Below are 20,268 nucleotides of genomic sequence, written 5' to 3'. Positions count from 1 at the left end.
CCATTAAATTGTCAAACCATAAACCTGACATTTCAGGGCTTTAGTCTTTTGAGGGATCTTTTTACAGATGGGAAATCTTATTGCTTTTTTTAAGCCTGACTGATTATGAAGTCAGAGAGGATGATAAAAAGTGTTCATTTGAATGTCAGAAAATGTTAATTGCATCCAGTGGGAAGACATATATTAAATGCAGACAAAAATACTATAAATGCAGTCCATAAAACAATGACATACGCCTCAGGCAGACTCATACACAACAGTGTAAATCAATAGATTGATCCATTGATGGCCCAATCTCCATGCTGCTTCAATTTAGTACATTGTACATCACACAAGGGAAAAAAATGGTATCAGACAGGTGCACTAATACATACTTTATGTTTCTCTAAAGATCCACCTACCATATACCTATACACAGATTGACAAGCTATAGCACCATAAGAGGGAAAAATGCCCCACAACAAACATGTCATGGTGTTTTAAGGGGGAAATATACTTTGGCACACAACATCAATTGATGAAATATGACCTTGGGTTTTCTTTTTCCATTTAGACTGTGTCGGAAGAATAAATGGTGCTGTGTTAGGAGCCAGTGGTTAGGAATGGACAAAGAAAACAAGGGCTGTTGTAGTAGGTTAGAGTGAAACATAAAACATGAGTGCTAGAAGAATGAAAAATACATGCAAGTCTAATCCTGTAGATCTGTTTCTTTAGCACCGTTTATTTAAATGGAAGTTTTTGTGCACGTTGTTGGAGCAGAGGCAGTATGATGAGTTCAACTGGGCCAAAAATGAAAAGATGTTTGATAATTTGGCTAATGCAGTCCGCGATTGACCTATCATGGAGTGTTGCAAAGCCTGAAATTGGATTTCGGTTTGAAAAGGGAAAATAAATATTAAAGTTTAGTTAATTACTTTACTGATCCTCTCATGAACATTTCACCTTCAGAATGCTGTCTTTGATCGTACAACAGTGCTTTCTCTATTAACCTAAAAGACCCACTCATTTTTAGTCTTCGTTTAATTGAATGAGGCCTATCTTGCTTTCAAGCACCAGTTAACACAATGGAAACGGTACAAACAAATGGTAGAACTACTCTGAACAGCATCATCTACTATGAAAGCTGCTATCATCAAGGGAATAATGGTAACAAAGTAGCTCTGTATTCAGTGTTCCCAAGAGACTTTACTAAGGATTGCTAATAATGTATTTTGTACAGAATGGACTATTTCTTTACATTTTGCAAACGGTATGATCGCATAACTATTGTGGAGTAACTATGTCCCAATGTAACATTTGTTTTTTGGATGCATTTCAGGAAAAACAAGGTTCAACAAAACCGACAGCACAATATTGATCAAAACATCAAGAAAAAGGATTCTTTGTGACTCACTCCTGAAATACTTGTACTGTGCATCTTTATAAGTTTTTCCTGTGATAAACATATTGATTTACTCAATACATTCTCACAGAAACAAATGAACCATCTTAACTTAATTAACCCCCCAAAGTATTACAGTTTTTTAATAGCAATGACTAGTCAGTTTAAATAAGTGCAGTCCAACAGGTTCAAAGTTCCCAGTATAAAGATGTGCTTTTTTAATGCATATCTTTCAAAAACAATTTGAGAGTAGTTATAAAGGCACTGATAGTGTAGTGGTACATGCTGCTGGCTTTCATGCAGACAGTGCAGGTCTGATTCCTGGTCAGTGCCCCAATACGCACCAGTCCTAACCCAGGATTAGAAAATGGGTGAGTATTGTCAGGAAGGACATTCGCCATAAAAATGGTACCCCCTCAAAAAAATTAAAATAAAAAATAAAGCGAGTGACCTGCTGTGGTGACCCCTAACGGGACGGACCGAAAATCAAAGCAATATTGGTTAAAGAGCAGATTACACTGAAACAGTAGAAGCCCTTGCCAAGCTACACTTTTTCTGGCTGTGTTGAGGAATGGATCAAGGATTTAAGGAATTTCATTGTCCACTAAACGTACCAAGGTTCGGACACTTTGCGATGAACCCCATTTGTACAGCAAGGTCGCCAATGTACACAAGGCTTTTAGTTAACATTCTACATAAGTTTGTGCTCAGACACTTTTGTTCTGGAAACGAGGTAATTACTGACGCACAGTGGGGGTGTGTGTCTGAAGGGAGTCACACAAACCCATTTGGAAGAAACTTGGAGTTGTGCAATCACTTTGCCTATGAATGAATCACTACATGAATTTCTACTGAGTAACTTAGATGAGATCAACACATGCATTTTTCTATTCTTGTTGAGATTTATTTATGAGCTAAAAGAGTGTGTGACTGCCTGACAGATACAGTATACAAAGGAATGGAGATTGAAGTGTATCCAAAGACATTCTTGTTTCTTTTTAATGGATAAATCAAGAACAGAATTACAAGTACACGAATCGTATCATGTATACAAAATATACAGAATATAGGAAAAATGTCAAGGTTGCAAAAATGTATTTCCCTGGGCAAGGTTGTTGTCTAAGCTGTTGTTTCTTCATCTTCTTTGCCTGTTCGCAAGCTCTCTTCCAAGCTGTATCGGGAATTCCACCCGTCGCTCCTTCCTTCCGGTGCATTCTTGGTATAAAAACAGTATGTGCATTTAATTCTGCGGTGACAATCATATTGTAGAACACAGCAACTGGCCATCGCCGTGTTCCTGCGCACACAATCTGGTCCATTTTATCCACGCCGCACTTTGTGGTGTTGTATTGGGTGACTGTGGTCTCGATCTCAACCACGCTGTGCAGGCTGCTAAGAATGTAGACAGTCTTATCTGCAAAATACTGTACCTGACTGCTGAATTCGTTATGGTCCAGTTGTCTAATTGATTCAGGAAGTTCCCGACAAATCTTGTTCACTGTGCCGAGGATGTTAGTTTGCAGACCAAGCAGTTGTCGTGCAAGTGACAAGGGATGTAAAAAAAAAAAGGGCCTGTGATGACAATCCTGCCCTTATCCATGAATGGTCCGTCAACTTCATGACGACACTTTCGGACAGTCTCTCCCCACTGGGACGACTGGGGTCCTTGCCAAGATGAGGGGCAATATTGCAGACATACTTAGACTTCAAGTCACAAAATCTGATGCCAAACTTTTGGTCTTAGATGGGAATATCTGTTCATCAATGGTGATGTGACAGCTATGATTGTAGGATGAAATGCAGTTGGTGACAAACACTCCCCGCACATCGGAAATTGCACCAAACTGTTCAGGATTTGTTCGGTTACTGCGCATGTCCATGTTGTCGAAGCGTAGATGACGCATGATGTCCTGGAACTTGTTTCTAGGCATAATTCCAATGATGAGTGGGTGCACAAGGATTTACGACCGGCAGTCTAGCACTGATGGGAGCTTCATCAACCCCCGCAAGATGATAATTTCAATAAATGCCATGAGTTCAGCGAGGCCCATGAACCATGCTCCATTTTCTGTCCATGTTGAACAGTCCCTTCGTGAATGACACAAAATATACCCAGGAGGATAAACTGAAGGAAGCTCTGAAGGCCAATGATTCTAGTGGAGTGAAATGGAGAATTCTCCCCACTTGTTCTTTACACGACACTGTTCCATCTTTCGCATCGATGATGGCCCAGTCCCTGTCCGATCTCTTTTTCTTGGTTGAGGTGTAGTCTCTTCACCTGCAGTGTGAACAATTTCAAATAATATAAACAATGCAATAGTCAAACAACATCACAAATGCTTGCATATATGCTTACAATAGTAATAGAATGAAAATAAGATCCATGGGGAATATTACCTGAAGAACGATCAGAGTCCGAGCTTAGCTGAAGATTTGTCTTCGGCATCACATGGGTCTACCTAGCTCAAGCACTTATCCAATGCCTGTTGAGCGGTGATTTTTTTTTATCTTCATCTTTGTTCCTTGGAGAGGACGTTCTAACAAGACTCTTGAGTTCAATGAAGTAGTAGGCTATGTGCAGTGAGGTATTTATTTTCCCTGGCACACAGTCACTCCCCATTTGCATGTAAAAAAACATAGTGGAGGCACAAGTACAGTGTTTCTGGAATGTGTGAAAGGAGGGCATTGTCTGTGGAGGGACAGGTGTTGTCGATACTCCGTCCTCTATTTTGAAGATGTATGAAGGATTATCCACACAAAGCCTTGTTTTTCAGCACAGGTCTTTCCCTTCATCTCAAGTCTTGTACCATTACAGACTTAAAGAGAAAAATGTAAAAAAGAATAAAAATGGAAAAGTACATAAAAGGGTATTGCAAAAGCCAACCTATATCCAAATCCATGTGTGGGATCAGGATTTCGAGTCAATCAACCATTCTCTGGTTAAAACCAGAAGCAAACTCAAATGTGTCCCAATGGAGCTCCTATAGACAGGCTGGGTCATCGTCAGGCACTTTCTAAAACCCCGCCTCTTCCATGTGGGCAAGGCACACTAACGATGATCGTTGGCATCCCAAATGATTGATACCACCTTCCAGTGCTGGGTACATCTCCTTATGAAGTGTTTAACAGTATAATTACTTTTTCTGTAAAATAGTTTTTGAATGTATTTATTTTACATAAATAATGTTGTAGTTGCAAGACAAGTACAAGTACATAGATACACACACACACAAGAATATGCAGAATCATTTTAATAAAACGAACGATGCATCGAAAAAATTATTATCGTTCCCACCCATAGTAGTAGTATTAGAATCTTATACCTATCCCTAACGTTGTGTGATCAACAGAAAGGCACTATGCAAATCTGCTAGCTTTGGGAGATAAATCAGACTGTCATTTCACTTTTGGTACAATTATCACAAATGTCAGCCTGAGATGAGGAGTCACATTTAGATTCTGGTTTTCAGGATGACAAGGGAAAATTCAGTGAACCAGCAGCCTTCACTGATAAAACTGATATTTATCTGAACTCATCACAATCACAATATTGTATTTCATACTTTTATTGAATCCTTCCAATTTCATTCCCTATCATTTATCTAAGACTTTAAACTCCACATATTTTTTCCTCCTCAACAATTCAATTACATTCCACCCAACTTCGGCCCATTGCCAACTTCTCTTATGCGTTCACTGCAGAAAATGGTACTCCTCTCTGGCATGTCTGTAGCCTGCCCGCCCACAGTCGCCCCCTAACTGACTTCTCTATCTACATCCAACTTATCTCCAAATTCCCCTCAATATCACCCTGCCCATGAGGCAGAGGTCCCACCTCATGAAAGAGTCATCAGCTGTGCATAGTTTCTAATAACAGCTAATCTGTTTAAAGCAGCTAGTAAAAAGGTCAAGACATCGACTTGTGAGGGACATGGACAGGGAGAAGGAATGGTGTGGAATAGAAGATTTAGAGGTAAGAGTGGGAGTGCACGAGGGGAACTAATAGGTGAGTGAATGCACATACAGTATATTGTAAGTGGAATTAGGATGGAAGACAATCATTATAAACACTGTAAAAGCTAAGGGAATCTGTTTAGAGTGATGCACCATAGCTCAAAACGTTTTCTGAAATCCAGCTTTGGTTCAATGGCAAAGTGATTTGTGAGCACTTGCAGTCATCAGATCCCATTATGGGTTGTGCAAATTCCTTCAAAATTTCTGCAAGAAGACATCCAATGTTGAAATTAACCATAGATCTGTGAACCTATTGAAGAGACATCAGAGCCAAACAAGAATGTCAGGGTTGAGAATCAATAATAAATAGTGAAAGTGAAACACACACTGTAAAGGAAGATGTCAAACAACTAATGTGGCCAGTGAAAAGGGCAAAACTGTAGGGTTGATAACAATGTGATGATCATGTGTGGTGGCAAAAGGATCAATTGCATATTAAAGTAAAATGGTAAGCCAATTTACATTATTGCAGTATTACATGGCTAGATTTATTGCTAATGTTGTACAAATTAAATGTGTGGATGTTGCATCAATTTGAGCTACACCTTGTATTGGAACATTGATTGACTGATCCAATTGTGGTTGGTGACTGAAGCAGCTAAATACCTGATGTTATTGCTACAAAGGTGTATATTCTTATCAAGATTACAATTTTCAAAGACATTCCATGAGTATTGGATGAATCAGATGACATACCTGATTTCTAAACTTGGCACATGAGGCACAAACACAACTTTAATTCCAATGATACATGGCTTGATTGAAAAACAAAAATAGATATGGTTTTCTGCACACATGGTTTATGTGAGAAGTATTGCTCTGCCTCCCCACATACGGGTATATATATGATTATACAATCAATGTCGAGAATTGCCTTTCCATAACTTTCCATAGTAAAAGCCACTTAACCTTTATCCGTGCTCCACAACCTTTCTTTCACCGTGAACCAGGGGCGGAGCCATGGGTGGGCCTGGGTGTGCACAGGCTCCCCCAAATTGACAGACTGCCCACCCACTGAGATTCATGAAAAATATATGTCATGTCATGTCATCTTCCAAACCGCATATCCTATACAGGGACGCGGGGAGTTGCTGGAGCCTATCCCAGCCGTCAATGGGCGAAGGCAGACTACACCCCGAACTGGTCGCCAGCCAGTCGCAGGGCAATGAAAAATATATATACTTTAAAATTTGTAGTAAATTATTATTAAATTATTTTTGGAATTTGTGTTTTTTTATTTTATTCAATATTAAGAATGGTATAATTGTGGTTGTCTAAGGAAGATCTGAACTTCATATCATTCAGTTGGTCATTTTATTTGAATATACGATGTGTCGGGACAGGAGGATTCTGCTCAGTGAGAGAAATATTTATGATTTTTCCAGGCCCAACCTTTAGCCACGTTCTGGCTCCGCCCCTCTCGTGAACCCAATTAGATGCGGGTGTTTGTTTGTCTCTGTGTGCCCTGCGATTGGCTTGTAACCGATAGTAGTTGCAATTAGTCGACTAATCGGATCAGATGTAAACTGTAGCATATCACGCCTGCAAGCAGCTGCTCTTAGATAACTATCATTAGCTCACAGCCTGAATTCTTTCAGGTATGTACAAACTAAAAATAAACACATTTAAGGGGGGAACAAAACATTCCAACACATTTCATAAGGTACACAACTATCATTAGCTTACAGCCTGAATTCTTTAAGGTATGTACAGAATACAAATAAAGACAATTAAGGGGGGAACACAGTTCACAAGGTCAGTCATCTAGATGGCTTGTCTCATAGCCCACAGCAGCCAACTGCAGATTGCATGCTAGCAACATTGCAGCAGAGCATTTGTGCAACCAATTAAAGATATATTCACTGGTGATGCTGTCTTGTTGAAATACTTTTTTTTGCAAAAGAAAAGGGGACATGATTAGTGGGAGATTAATCACTGCCAATAATGCAGTATGTAATTCATTTAAATATGTTCTCATTTTAAGTAGTCATTAAATCATAATTACATGGCTTCCAATTCTCTGAAAGGGCATCTGCCTCAGAGAAGCAAGTAAGTATTGCCTATTCATAAAATGAAGAAAACCTAATTTTATGAAGAAAGAAAAATCCAAGCACTTCCCTTCAATACCCAAGACAGAATGTACTCAGCTGTTTTCTCATTTTTCTTTCCCATCGTTCTTCTTTGGTACTTTTATGATTGGAAAATTCCATTGGTGAAGAATAAGGTCCATGCAGATCTAAAATGATATATCACACCTAATTCCTGCTAATTTCAAGTTAGCCTTGAAAAACTATTCTCCGTGACAGAATATGTCATACCTGCTGAATCGCATTCATGTGCACCCATCATTACAGCCTCCCTCACACAACTTGAAATTATCAGGAGCAGGTGGACTTCCCACTTCTCATCACAAAACTAGAAGACAAAAAAACACTTCAGAACTCAACAACTTCTCGTCCCTCCTGGGATTTAGCGGATTAGTGAGGGGTAAGGGAACAAGGAGAGAGAAGGTCTGAAGAGTGGAAGACATAAAGAGGAAAATAAGAGAGGGAGATTGGCTTTCTCCTTTCTATTCCCATTGTGGGCCATGCACCGTGCCGACTGAAAAGCTATGCTAATGGACAGCTGAAAGTACGCAGAGATAACACCAAACCCACTTGACTTCCTGACACCTACTTGAGTGGGGCCTCAGCTTTATCCTTGGCTAGTTGTTATTCATGGAGCCTTAAAGTAGTCTGTCTGTCAGCCGTGGACTGTTATTTTGTCTTTTCAAGGAGTCCGGCAAAGAGGAGGTTCTCATCCTTGTGGGATACTGTTACAATTGCTGGCTTAACCATTAATTATCATTTAAATGCTTGAAGGAGTTAAAGAGTCCTTTGCAAGGTGGTAGGGCAGATTATGGTCTTGATACATTCATGAAGATTTTGCTCGACCATGCAAGGTCAGCATCTGGTGAAATCCTCACAGCAGCTGTTCTGCACAAATAACATGAAGTGCTCTGAGAATTATCCTGTCCTGCTACTGTATGTGTCAAAAATAAAACGAAAAAACATGTGTAGCAGTACATAAAAAACACAGGTGGAATTACTATATTTTGGAAAAAAAAACATTTATCAATACAAGCAGCAGTGTGCCGTTGTAAGCTCTGTGCACATGCACCAACTCCCACAGGAACAAGAACATAATGTATTTTAGTTTAATTACCTTACTGTGGGCACAAAGGTGGACACAGTCATGACAAGACAGACAGAAACACCGAGCAAAACATTAAACCGGTTTCCTCCCACATTCCAAAAACATGCATGGTAAATTGATTGGACTCTCTAAATTGCCCTTAGGTGTGATTGTGAGTGTGGATGCTTGTCTCTGTGTGCCCTGCGATTGGCTGGCAACCAATTCAGGGTGTCCCCCGCCCACTGCCCGAAGACAGCTGGGATAAGTTCCAGCATGCCCCGCGACCCTTGTGTGGATGAGCGGTATCGATAATGGATGGATGGACACATATACACACACACACACACACACACACACATATATATATATATATATATATATATATATACATATATATATATATATATATATATATATACATATATATATATATATATATATATATATATATATATATATATACATATATAAGGCATATATATATATGTATATATATATATATATATATATATATATATATATATATATACATATAGTTGGAGTTGTTGGTTTGGGGCACCAGGGCGCAAGAATCTTCTACAAGTATATCACTCCAAGTCTTGGCGCCTCGAGTTCTGTCCCCGATTGGAGCCTCCAGAGTCCCAAGGACTCAGCCCTGTGAAACAACTTGAGGCCACATTCTACTCCACAAGCTCGTGTGTATATGAGTGTGCAGATAAAAGTGTGTGTGTGCGCGTGTGTCTGTGAGCTACACAAGACAAAGAGTTTCTTTCCTATCTATTGATTATATGACTGTGTAAGAATAATATTGTATATCATGATTCATGTGTTAGATTTTTATTATTAGGCTTGTTAGCTTTATTAGCTTGTGGGTTTAGCTTTAGCTTTTTCCATATCCAGGCCTAACTTGCTTGGTGTGCTTTGCTTCCACATAATTGCTCACCCCCAGGAGGGCGGCCGTGCGTCGCAGGAGCGGGAAGAGGAGGGCGGTCGCGCGCCGCAGGAACGGGAACAGGAGGGCGGCCGCAGGCCGGGCGCCGGTGGAAGAGGAAATGGAGGACAAATTTGAGCTATCATGGTGCAGTCTCTGACACGGAATAAATCAATCAAAATGAAGTAATCAAAAGCAAAAACAATCTATTTGATTCGCTGCTGGCTCTACTTTTTGCTATTTTCGAATGGATGAGAATTCTGACTATTACAAGGTGTTGTAGGAAAAATGTATGTTAACCCTATGACTGATAGTGAATGTGAGAGACATTCTGACAGAGAAATGCTAATAGAGAGCACAGCAGATGGAAGAAGGAGATTCTGAATGGAAAAGGAACGAAACAATGGAACTATATAAATCTTAAAAAAGGACATTTGATCATAGGTTTTTGGAAGGAACAGTGATATGGGACAATATGGTGTAGGGAGGGGCTGCGATACAACACCGAGATGTGACTAGCCATAGACGTTTTGTGAGTTTGTGCACGTCGGCACTGGCTCTTTGTCATAGCAAAGTAGAAGTGTAGCAAGAGTACAAGGTTGGGATATTTCCAGCCTACTACAGTGATACATGTAGCGGCTCCAGGCCAGGCAGGTTCAGTTAGAGTCTTGACTCATGGTCATGATGTAGTGTTGTATACAGTGATAGCTTTAAGACATATGATCTGATATTTTCAGCACCAGGCAGGGGACACAATTTCCTCGGCTGAATTAAAAACCATTCCAGAAGGATAAATCGGAATTGAGTGTGCTCTTAGGTTTTGGAGCAGGTCTTATCCAATTCTCTTGAACTAATCCTTAACATGAATTGTGACAAACAATCCCATTGATACAATCAGATTTTTTGGGGTGTGTCTGTTGCGTTAATTGATGAATACTGAGTCTGAGTTCATCCATCCATCCATTCTCCTCAAAAGGGTCGCGGGCGTGCTGGAGCCTAATCCCAGCTGTCTTCGGGCAGTAGGCGGGGGACACCCTGAATTAGTCGCCAGCCAATCGCAGGGCACACTGAGACAAACAAACATCCGCACTCACAATCACACCTAGGGGCAATTTAGAGTGCCCAACCAACCTACCATGCTTGTTCTTGGAATGTGGCAGGAAACCGGAATACCCGGAGAAAACCCACGCAGAGCGCAATTACAGTATCAAATGAGCCGGTCAGCTTTTGATTCATCCAGGTTAATTATTCAAATCACCGTACTAACTCAGGAATCATGAGTCAGAGGTATCCATCAACCTGAATCTGGCTGAAGTTTTCTGGCTGTCTGCTGTTAAGTACACAAGGCGAATTAGTGGACTCGGATGATTGATTTGAAATGGCTGACTGAGTTTAGTTAGCGGACTCACCAGAAACATGATAAATTTGGTTCACTGACTTCACTCCATTAGGTGAATGTAAGTGGTGGGACTTTCATCTCCTCCCGTAAGAATCTGTTAATACTATATAATTCTAAATTAAAAATAGAAAATACATGATGCACAATTCAGGTGTGGTTTAAATTTGAAGAGAACCTGCACTTCCAATGCATTTTCTGATCCATTTATCTATATTTTCTATACTGTGCCGCCTATCCTAATTAGGGTTCCTTGAAGGGCTATTGGAAAAGCATTCCATATGTCATATGGGTGTTGAATATTGTGCTATCGATATTATTGTGATATTTAACATGTACGTAAAGGAATGACATTTTTATTATCTAATGTGATCAATTTTTTTTCATGCCGCAAAATAAACAGGCTCAATGTACTCTTCTAATTAATTATAACTTACTATATATATAGTGTCAAAGGGTGTCAAACTATTTTTTATGAAGGACCAGATTGTAGTTCCGGCATCCCTCAAAGGGACATTATGACTTTGAAACCAAACCAAATATATATTCAATCATCTCATCGGATTATTACTTATACACAACAAATTGATGGGTTACTAGTTTTGAAATCTAAAGTCAAGGGTAATACTTTGTTCAAATATTGTTGAAGTTGCTGTAAAATGGGTAGAAAAACACAGAAACATTTCAATGTTTGTATTTTTTACACATGACAGTTTAAAATGTTGGGACAGATTTCAGCAAGGATCATGGAAATTGAGACATGATTTGCTTTTAAGGGCCATATACTGTAAAAGGATGTATAAACCCTGGGCCTTAGGTTTGACACCTGTTATCTATTCTACTGGAAAGTGATGTGCATTTAAAGTCACATCTGCTTGGTTAGAAGTCAGATAAATGCATACAATTCCATATGATTTTTTTTTGCACGTCTTTGCGGCATACATATTGCAGGGGCCATCATTGCAATGACTATATTTGTTTCGATATATACCCAGAGCTGGGCATTTTACTAAAAAAAATCGCCTCCCGCTTACGGCCGGATTACCCTTCCGCCATCTGTTTATCCTATTTTGTCCGGCTGGAAAAAATAGGACCCACCTATGGGCCAGTCCGCCTATGATTTTAAAAAGGCTTCTGTTAGCGTTTCAGACTACAAACTGCGACCAACTACTGCTTCATTTTGATTCGTCTAATTCGCGTAAATTGATGATTACATAGACTGGAAAAAATGGGCTTAGTCCGACTGTTTTTTTAAGTTTCCCGTCAATCGTTTATCGCCTACAAAATGGGCGTCCGTCATCGGCAGATAGGCGGACTGGTCGGTCTCATAGGCAGTATGCCCAACTCTGTATATACTCTTCTCACTTGAGCTGATGCAAGCTGACTTTGGGTGAGAGGTTAGTTGCCAATTAATCACAGGCCACAAGAGACACTAAAACATTCAGACTCACATTTACACCTGTAGACAGTGCACAATATTTAATTACGCCTACATTTATGGGGATGTGGAAAGAAATGGGATTGCTGAGAAAACTACCTAAAGCAGAAGTCAATCCAAACATATTTTTTTAAAGAATATGTTTTATGCAGGCCCATTAGTTGAAACACAGGATTCTGGTTAATATTGTGTTTGTGGAATATGAGTTAAGCAGCAAAATCCACCCGTTTTTGTCTATCTCAAAGGGCGTCCATTTTGTCACTTCTGTTGACTGAAAATGTCATCACAGACCCTCAGGACTTAGATCACGACTCATCGCGGCTCACCTGTTTTCTGAAGCTGAGCTATGATGGTCGTGAGCTGAGCCCTGAGCGTCTGTGATGACATTTTCAGTCAACAGAAGTGACCAATTGGCTGCCCCCTGAGATGGACAGAAACGGGTGGATTCTGCTGCTCAATTAATATTTCATATTAATTTTAATGCCTTGTTTCAACTAGTGGGCCTGCATAGAACATATTCTTGAAAAAATATGTTTGGGTTGACTTCCTCTTTAGGGACGGAGATAAAGAGGTTCCAGATGCTGTCATTTTAGTTAAATGCTTTGTCCAGTAGATGTCAATCCAAGATCCAATACATTGTGACGTCAACATCGCATGCATCCTAATTCAGTCCCACCAATGATCTAAATAAAAAACATATAAATTACTAGAGTATTTCAACAATGTTCACCACAAGTAGTAACAGTAATCTTAAATATGTGTAAGTTTTAGTTAAAAATTTGGTGCTTATAGATAGATAGATAGATTCCCCGTTTTCATGCCAGTCACCAAACTATACGTTGTAAATATTTGTCAGTCCTAAAATGTCATAGAGTTAATGAGACGAGGTTGAGCATCACCCATTTTTATTTGGAAAACTTCAGCGATAAAGACTTCTTGTTTCTTTGAATTCTTTGCTTCAAAATAACTCAGCGACAACTTTTTAAAGGTGGTTAAGAAATCCTCTCTGCTTAATTAGCTTATTCATTTGGTTACACTCACTCCAGCAAGGTTGAGGGATGAGAGGACTGTGAAAGATAAAAGCCGATAGAGAAAAAGAGGGCATTAAAGGATGACACAGCTTCTTGAAAAGGCACAGGTGGAGAGAATTGGGTCTATTGGCATTGCTGTCAGAAAAGGACCTTGCCTGAAATCACGTTGTTGAAGCGTTAAAACACGTACAAAACACTCATACGCAAACACACCTATGTGAATGCCAATTCAGATATAATGCAATGGATGTCCTCTGCGTTTCATCATCAAAGCCTTATCAGGCTGCACAGGGTCGGAAGGGGAGAATATGAACCGGATGAAACAAATCGTTTGATGTGTGAAAGACAGACACTGCAGCTCCAAAGTACTTAAAGCTTCTCTTCCCAGTAGACTGACAAAGGAGAAGGAACGCAATGAGGAAGGAGTGTTTCTAGCTTATTCTCCTCCCCCCGCTCCCTTCATCATCAGGAGTTTTCCAAGTGTTGCGTCATTGCATATTAAGTTCCAGTGTCAGCGATAGCCTTTTAATTAAGTAAATAATGTCATCATTGATAAGGCAGTAGCTTGACGACAAGAGTCGGACTAAGCAAAAGACACGCTTAATTGACAGCTGTGGTAATGTTACTTTAGAAAATCCGAGAAACCTATTACATTAGCCATCCATCCACATTCTGCTCTGCTTGTCCCCATTTGGACCATGGGTAAGCTGGAGTCTATCCTTGCTGAATTTGGACAAGAGGCCATGTACGCCCTTGAGAGCCAATCGCAAGGCACACAGAGAAAAAGAACCATTCTGGACAATTTGGCGTTTTCAAAAAGTATGCATCGTTTTGGGAAGTGGGCGTAAGCATCAAGGCAGTGAGTCAGATGTTGCTGACCACCTGGCCACCATCTCTTCGCATATTGTCTCAAACAAAAGAATTTCCTTGAACCACATCATCTAATCTTGTTAAAATACCGTATGTTTTGCTGAACTTGTAAATTAACAGCCGATCCAGTTGTTTGTAGTAAAATGTTCACCAATCTGCTTTTACTTCATTGAATGTCGAGCTGTACAAAAGCCTTTCAGTTAAAAAATATGATGCATTTTACACTCTTATGAATGCATAAGCTGTGTCGGACAAGTTCCAGGACTGGTGTCACTAAAGATATATTTAAAACCAAACCTAAGATATATGAGTTTTCCCTTTCAGTGTAACCACTTTTAAGAATACAGTAAGTGTGACCTCAGTTCTCTGCAGCCATTGAATTTTGATGACACCAGATGCAATATACTAGGGAGGGTCATCACTGGTGATGAGTCATAAATCTTTCAGTTCAACCCTGAGACAAAATACCAGAGCCGTCAGTGGAAGAGTCTGACGTTGCCAAGGCTGAACAAAGCAAGGCAGTCGCATTACAAAGTCAAAGTCATGTTAACCGCATTCTTCGATGTGAGAGGCATCGTTCACAGGGCCAGATGATCAAAAAAGAGATCCTGTGGCATTTGCTTTGTTCGGTGTGCAAAAAGAGGCTACAGTTATGGAAGGACTCATTTTGGCTGCTTCGCCAGGACAATAGCGCACCTGCCTGATCATCGGATAGTTCCTGTCCAAGAAGAACTCGCCATGCTGGAGCAACCTCTCCAATCAAATGACCTTGCCCGATGCATTTTTTTTCTTTTTCTCAAGCTCAAGGGGGTCATCAAAGTGGAAGATGTGGACAACAGAATCCTTCCTGGAGCACATTGAAGTCGAGGCTAAGAAGGCTAGGAAAGTGTGTTCGGCCATGTTCACACTGCGGGTCTTAATACTCAATTCAGATTTTGGTAGGGATCGACCGATTATCGTCCGGGCCGATTATCGGCGCCGATATTCTGCATTTTGATGAATATGGGTTTCGGCCTTTTTTAAAAATCCATAACAATAAATAAATCCAATCCAAATCCAATAAATCCATTTAAAATTTGTTAACTTAAAGCAACTATTTGTTTAAATTTTCAGTTAACTTTATTAGAGATTCTACTGACCCTAGGAACACTCTGCACCTTTTGGTTTTGTTTGAAATCAAAACAAAGATAAGTGAATTTTAATATTTCTGTCATTTTGAAATTTTTGAGGACTTTATTTACTGTCGAAAACTATAGGGAGCAATTGTTTTAAGTTTTCATGTAACTTTTGAAGACATGCTAATGACCCCGGGAGCCCCCTGAACTTTGTTAGAATTTTACAACAAAGATGCATAGTCAAAAATGTATAATAATAAAAATCATCAACATTATGCGAAAAATGTTCATGCGTCAAGTCATTTCAACAAAGTTAAGAGTTTTAATTTGTTTTATTTTTTGATGCCAATATTTTCCTTTTTACTGAAAATGAATATCTGCTCCAAATATTGGTTATCGGCCTCCTTGACTACTAATAATTGGTATCAGTATCAGCCCAGAAAAAAACATCGGTGTATCTCTAGATTTTGGGAAGAAATTGTTTTTTGTTGTGTGTATTCGATCACATAACATAATTGATTGCGATCTCAGTCTATCTAGTATGTGAACCAAATGCGACCCCAAAATGGCCTGCAAGTGCAGAAGAAGAGACGACGTCAGCTACAACCCGTTCACAACTACTTTACCGTAGTAAATCTGGTGGAGCATCAGCGTTCTAAATCAACTTTTTTTAACACCATACAATGTGGCTGGTGACGCTCTAAAGTTACCACTGAATCAGAATTTCCACTAGCCATTTTTTTTAAAGTTTAGCTCCGCTGTTTTTATCTACCTTCCTCACACTATCTCTGTTTCTCGCACTGGCTGCACTCTAGTCTAGCGTGAAAAACAGGCATCTGCGTTGGGGGCGCAAAAATAGACGATTACATAGACTGGAAAAAATGGGCTTCTGACTATCCTTAGTCCGACTATTTTTTTAAGTTTCCCGTCAATCGTTTATTGCCTACAACACCGGCGTCCATCATAGGCAGACCGGGTCGTCACATAGGCGATATGCCCAGCTCTCGCTAGACTAGAGCAGCTCCAACTACCGCAGACAAATTCCTTGTGTTTTGTCACATACTTGGCCAAAAATTATTTTGATTCTTGTAAACCTTGGACACATTTAGTTGTTTGTGTGTAATTAGTTAAGAAAACTGATGTTGTCTACGCTATTGTTGAGACAGAGGAACATCCATCCATCCATTATCCATACCGCTTATCGTCACAAGTCTCGCGGGTGTGCTGGAGCCTATCCCAGCTGTCTTTGGGCAGTAGGCGGGGGAAACCCTGAATTGGTTGCCAGCCAATCGCAGGGCACACAGAGACAAACAAACATTCACACTCAATCACACATAGGGGCAATTTAGAGTGTCCAATCAATCTACCATGCATGTTTTCGAAATGTGAGAGGAAACCAGAGTACCCAGAGAAAACCCACGCAGAAACGGGGAGAACATGCAAATTCCACACAGGAAGGCTGGGGCCGGATTCGAACACACGGCCTCTGCACTGTGAGGCGGATGTGCTAACCAGTCGCCCACCGTGCTGCCCACAGAGGAACATATAATGACTAATTTATGCATAAATCCATGGCATTCCAAAGTGTTCAAACATTTTTTTCTTGCAACTATATGTATACAAGTATAATGGTTAAATGGCATAAACTTTAGGTTTCCCTAATTAAACCTATTGGCACTGACCCTTCAGATCACAAACCAAACCAAAGTGTTTTAAAGTGATGCCTGTTGTCTCAACGCATCAATTGGAACTTGAATTAATTTGAAACTTCACATAACACTGCAAAATGCTTTTTATCACGTTGAAAAGTACAGGGAAGCAGCAATCTGGCTTCAAGGTCTACATCACTTTGAGTCATCCACCACCCACATCGGGAGAATCGTCTCTCAGGACTCATACACATACTGATGATAATAATTTGCTGTTCAAATGCATCTCCCCTCCTCAAATGCAACTCACTTGAATGTTTACACTGCGCAATACCAGTGACACCTGCAATACTTGAAGAGTGGAATGCTTGCGTCTTTGCACATCATATGTATTTTTTTCTTTTTGCACTGACTAGATTATTACCATTGCTGAACTCGAATACATTATCCTTTGAGTTTTTTTAATTGTCATTGTTTTCTTTTTGTAATTGTTCTCGTTTACATTGTCTATGCCCTTTTTTTCCTTCAGTATGAATATTTTCTTATTAATTCTTAAACAAATAAAATAATAAATAACTAAATAACATCTCTTGCTTAATTATTTAAAATTGCTCTCTTATGATTATAATCTTCTTTGTGTAATTGGAGGGGGACTAGCTAAGTAAGAATTTCATTGCTCAGTGGTACTGTTGTGTTTTTACAGTGCATATGACAAATGAACATTTCAAATGTTTAAATGTCATGATCCATTGATAAAAGTTTTATGATCAATGAGGAGATTCTTAAGAAACATCTTTATTTTGATTTTTGTATGTGGCAGCATGGTGCAGTAGTAATTAATAAATCTGTCGCACATTAATGAGGTTTGAAATGTTGAATCTCGGTCTTGCCACGTTCAAAAACATTCATGTTAAGCGAATACCGTAAGTTCTCGATATGAACACGCACCAATGTATACAGTCGTGAACCACACAAAGCATTTTTTGTTTGTGCTCATGTATTATACGGTGCCCCGATTTGCTGGTATCCACGCTCAAAAAGCAAAGTATACTAACAGTGACTACCAGAAGACTACATATTCTCAGTTTAACTATTTAATGGATGCCAGAAAGATCAAAACATGGTCATGGAGCCCTTTTCTGCCAGATGCTGAAGAAGTGATGTCTTCTCCAAACCCATCCAGATTCTTATGGATGCCTTAGCCACACCAACCTACGTAAGAGTGCAGACTAACCTATACAATCTTTCTATGCGTGACTCCACGATCTTCACTGGTTTCATCTGGCAAGCGTGCAGGATGCAGATAGATAGGAAGAGGCAGCGCCAGGAGAAAAGTCACAGCAACAACAGCTGAGCTCAAGTCACCAAGACTGAGTTGAAGTGAATCTGGTGCTACAGTGAGACCGTAAGTCACATATGTGCAAGTCAAGTCAAATTTATTGTAGCTTTTCATCACAAATGAGTGAGTCTCAAAGGGCTTCACAAGCCCACAGTGGACAAATATTAACATCCACTGATCTACAGTACAGTGAGAAAGGCTCCATGTATAGTGCCCCCCCCTTCCCTTATTGGCATCATCATTTTGTTAGTACAGTATAAACAATACACTTTTGGGCATTAAAAAAATGGAATCGTCTGTTCACAGAACATTTTTCCATAGGTGGACTCTGCTTTTCGTAGATATACGTTAATAAAAATCATGGATAGCAATAATAATGGTGAGAACTGTACATTGATAAATATTCAATAATAAAAGTTCTCCATACTTTTTCTCCACTCGGTCTTGAATCACTAAATGTTTTTGTCCAATTTGAAGTTAACCAGTGATCCACATTGGCAAATGTGTCCTATTCAGGAAGCGAAATATTGATTGGACTTGCACACTGACTGTAATTATATTGTCAGCACTTAATCAACCCTATTAGATTCCTCAAGTGGCTTCAGTCCCTGCCATTTGGGTTAGGAACACAATTGACTTTTTTGGACGGAATGAGAATGATAGGCTTTTCTTCACCCCCACTGTTAGTGGGGGCGAAGAAAGGTACAAAATTAAGCATTCAGTCCTTACAGTTAAAAGAATGGGGGCAATTAGAAGAGTGAAACAAGAGTGGACAATAGTGGTAAATGAGTGCTACAGTTAAACAAGGTGCCAAGGATGAGGTGAGCAGGGGAAATTGGACCAGAGGAATTAGGCGGGAGGTTACAAGCATGGATTCTGAGTTATTGTTTCCTGAGGTTTTTGACTACTGTCCCGCCACTGAGGAAGAAACAATTGGAAAAGTCGTTAAATAATTAATTTGTCAACAGCGCGGTGCACAAGGGACTCTTTGAAGAAGGGGCACAGATGGTCAGCAGAGTTAAAAAGAGGAAGACACACGCTTACACAATCATATGCGAGAAAGCCGGTGTTGGAGTCTGGCTGATCACCTGCATGCACACCAGATGCCACTGAGGCTGACAATCTGCTCGCTAAGCCAGTCCTTTAAAATGCAAACAAATACTTATGCTTGAGCATGCACACAAATCTTCCCTCTTTCCTAACTGTTCCATTTTTCCCCAACTGCAAAGTTTCCTTCTTGCATACTGATGTGCAGCTATGTTTATGTGAGCCCGCGAAGATAAGAATGAAACTGTTGATAGAAATGCCTGGCAGAATGCCTTCACCTACACACTGATCCACATCAGTGCACGCATCTTCGCTGTCAAATACAGAAAACAGGCGGATAGTCACACTTTCACTTGCCACCTCATCCCCACACACCCGAGGCAATGCGGTGAGCAGCGTAAACAGTGCTTTTTGTCAATCCATCATTGTGTGAAATTACCTTCATAGGAGACAGCTATCCCTGAGCCCAAGCTTAACACTGAAACCACCATTAAACTCTAATGAGGCAACACCACTCATAACAACCAAACAAGCAGTTGACTGTTTGTCAACCAAACAGGCATCATGTAACGACATGTACCTATACCTAAGCCACTAACTGACTTTCATTCGATTGCTGTACTGACTCCAATGGATATGAGTTCTCCTTTTGAAGGGGACTTGATTTATTCCTCTTAATGTGTGACTTGCAAGTGATTACTTCAAGGCTGCAAGGATCTATTTTGGGGTAATGTGATTTTAAGACAAAGCTACGCAAAACAAATAGATAGAACTTTAAATCAGAGAGAATTTAATGCAGAGGTAAGTCACATATGTGCAAGTCAAGTCAAATTTATGTAGCCCTGAAAAAGAAAATAGTCTGAAAGGGCTTCACAAGCCCACA

At 39.9% G+C, this 20,268-nt stretch overlaps 1 protein-coding gene across 1 annotated transcript in view; it reads right to left on the bottom strand.

Annotated features, from left to right (window-relative positions):
- Window positions 1-2,500: 2,500 nt before the first annotated feature.
- The window catches only part of LOC147145610 (uncharacterized), a 57,191-nt gene continuing 39,423 nt past the window's right edge, over window positions 2,501-20,268 (bottom strand). Inside the window, exons 4-8 of the mRNA XM_086032767.1 lie at window positions 9,513-9,656; window positions 3,577-3,659; window positions 3,114-3,304; window positions 2,689-2,879; window positions 2,501-2,596 (exon numbers count right to left, since the gene is read on the bottom strand). Of these exons, the coding sequence (XP_085888893.1) occupies window positions 2,501-2,596; window positions 2,689-2,879; window positions 3,114-3,304; window positions 3,577-3,659; window positions 9,513-9,656 (705 nt within the window). The remainder of the gene's footprint in view (window positions 2,597-2,688; window positions 2,880-3,113; window positions 3,305-3,576; window positions 3,660-9,512; window positions 9,657-20,268) is intronic.

The sequence above is a fragment of the Filicampus tigris genome, chromosome 6 (assembly GCF_054856515.1).
Source record: "Filicampus tigris isolate MCC_2025a chromosome 6, RoL_Ftig_1.0, whole genome shotgun sequence".
NCBI lineage: Eukaryota > Metazoa > Chordata > Actinopteri > Syngnathiformes > Syngnathidae > Filicampus > Filicampus tigris.
This window is presented reverse-complemented; position numbering and strand designations above follow the sequence as displayed.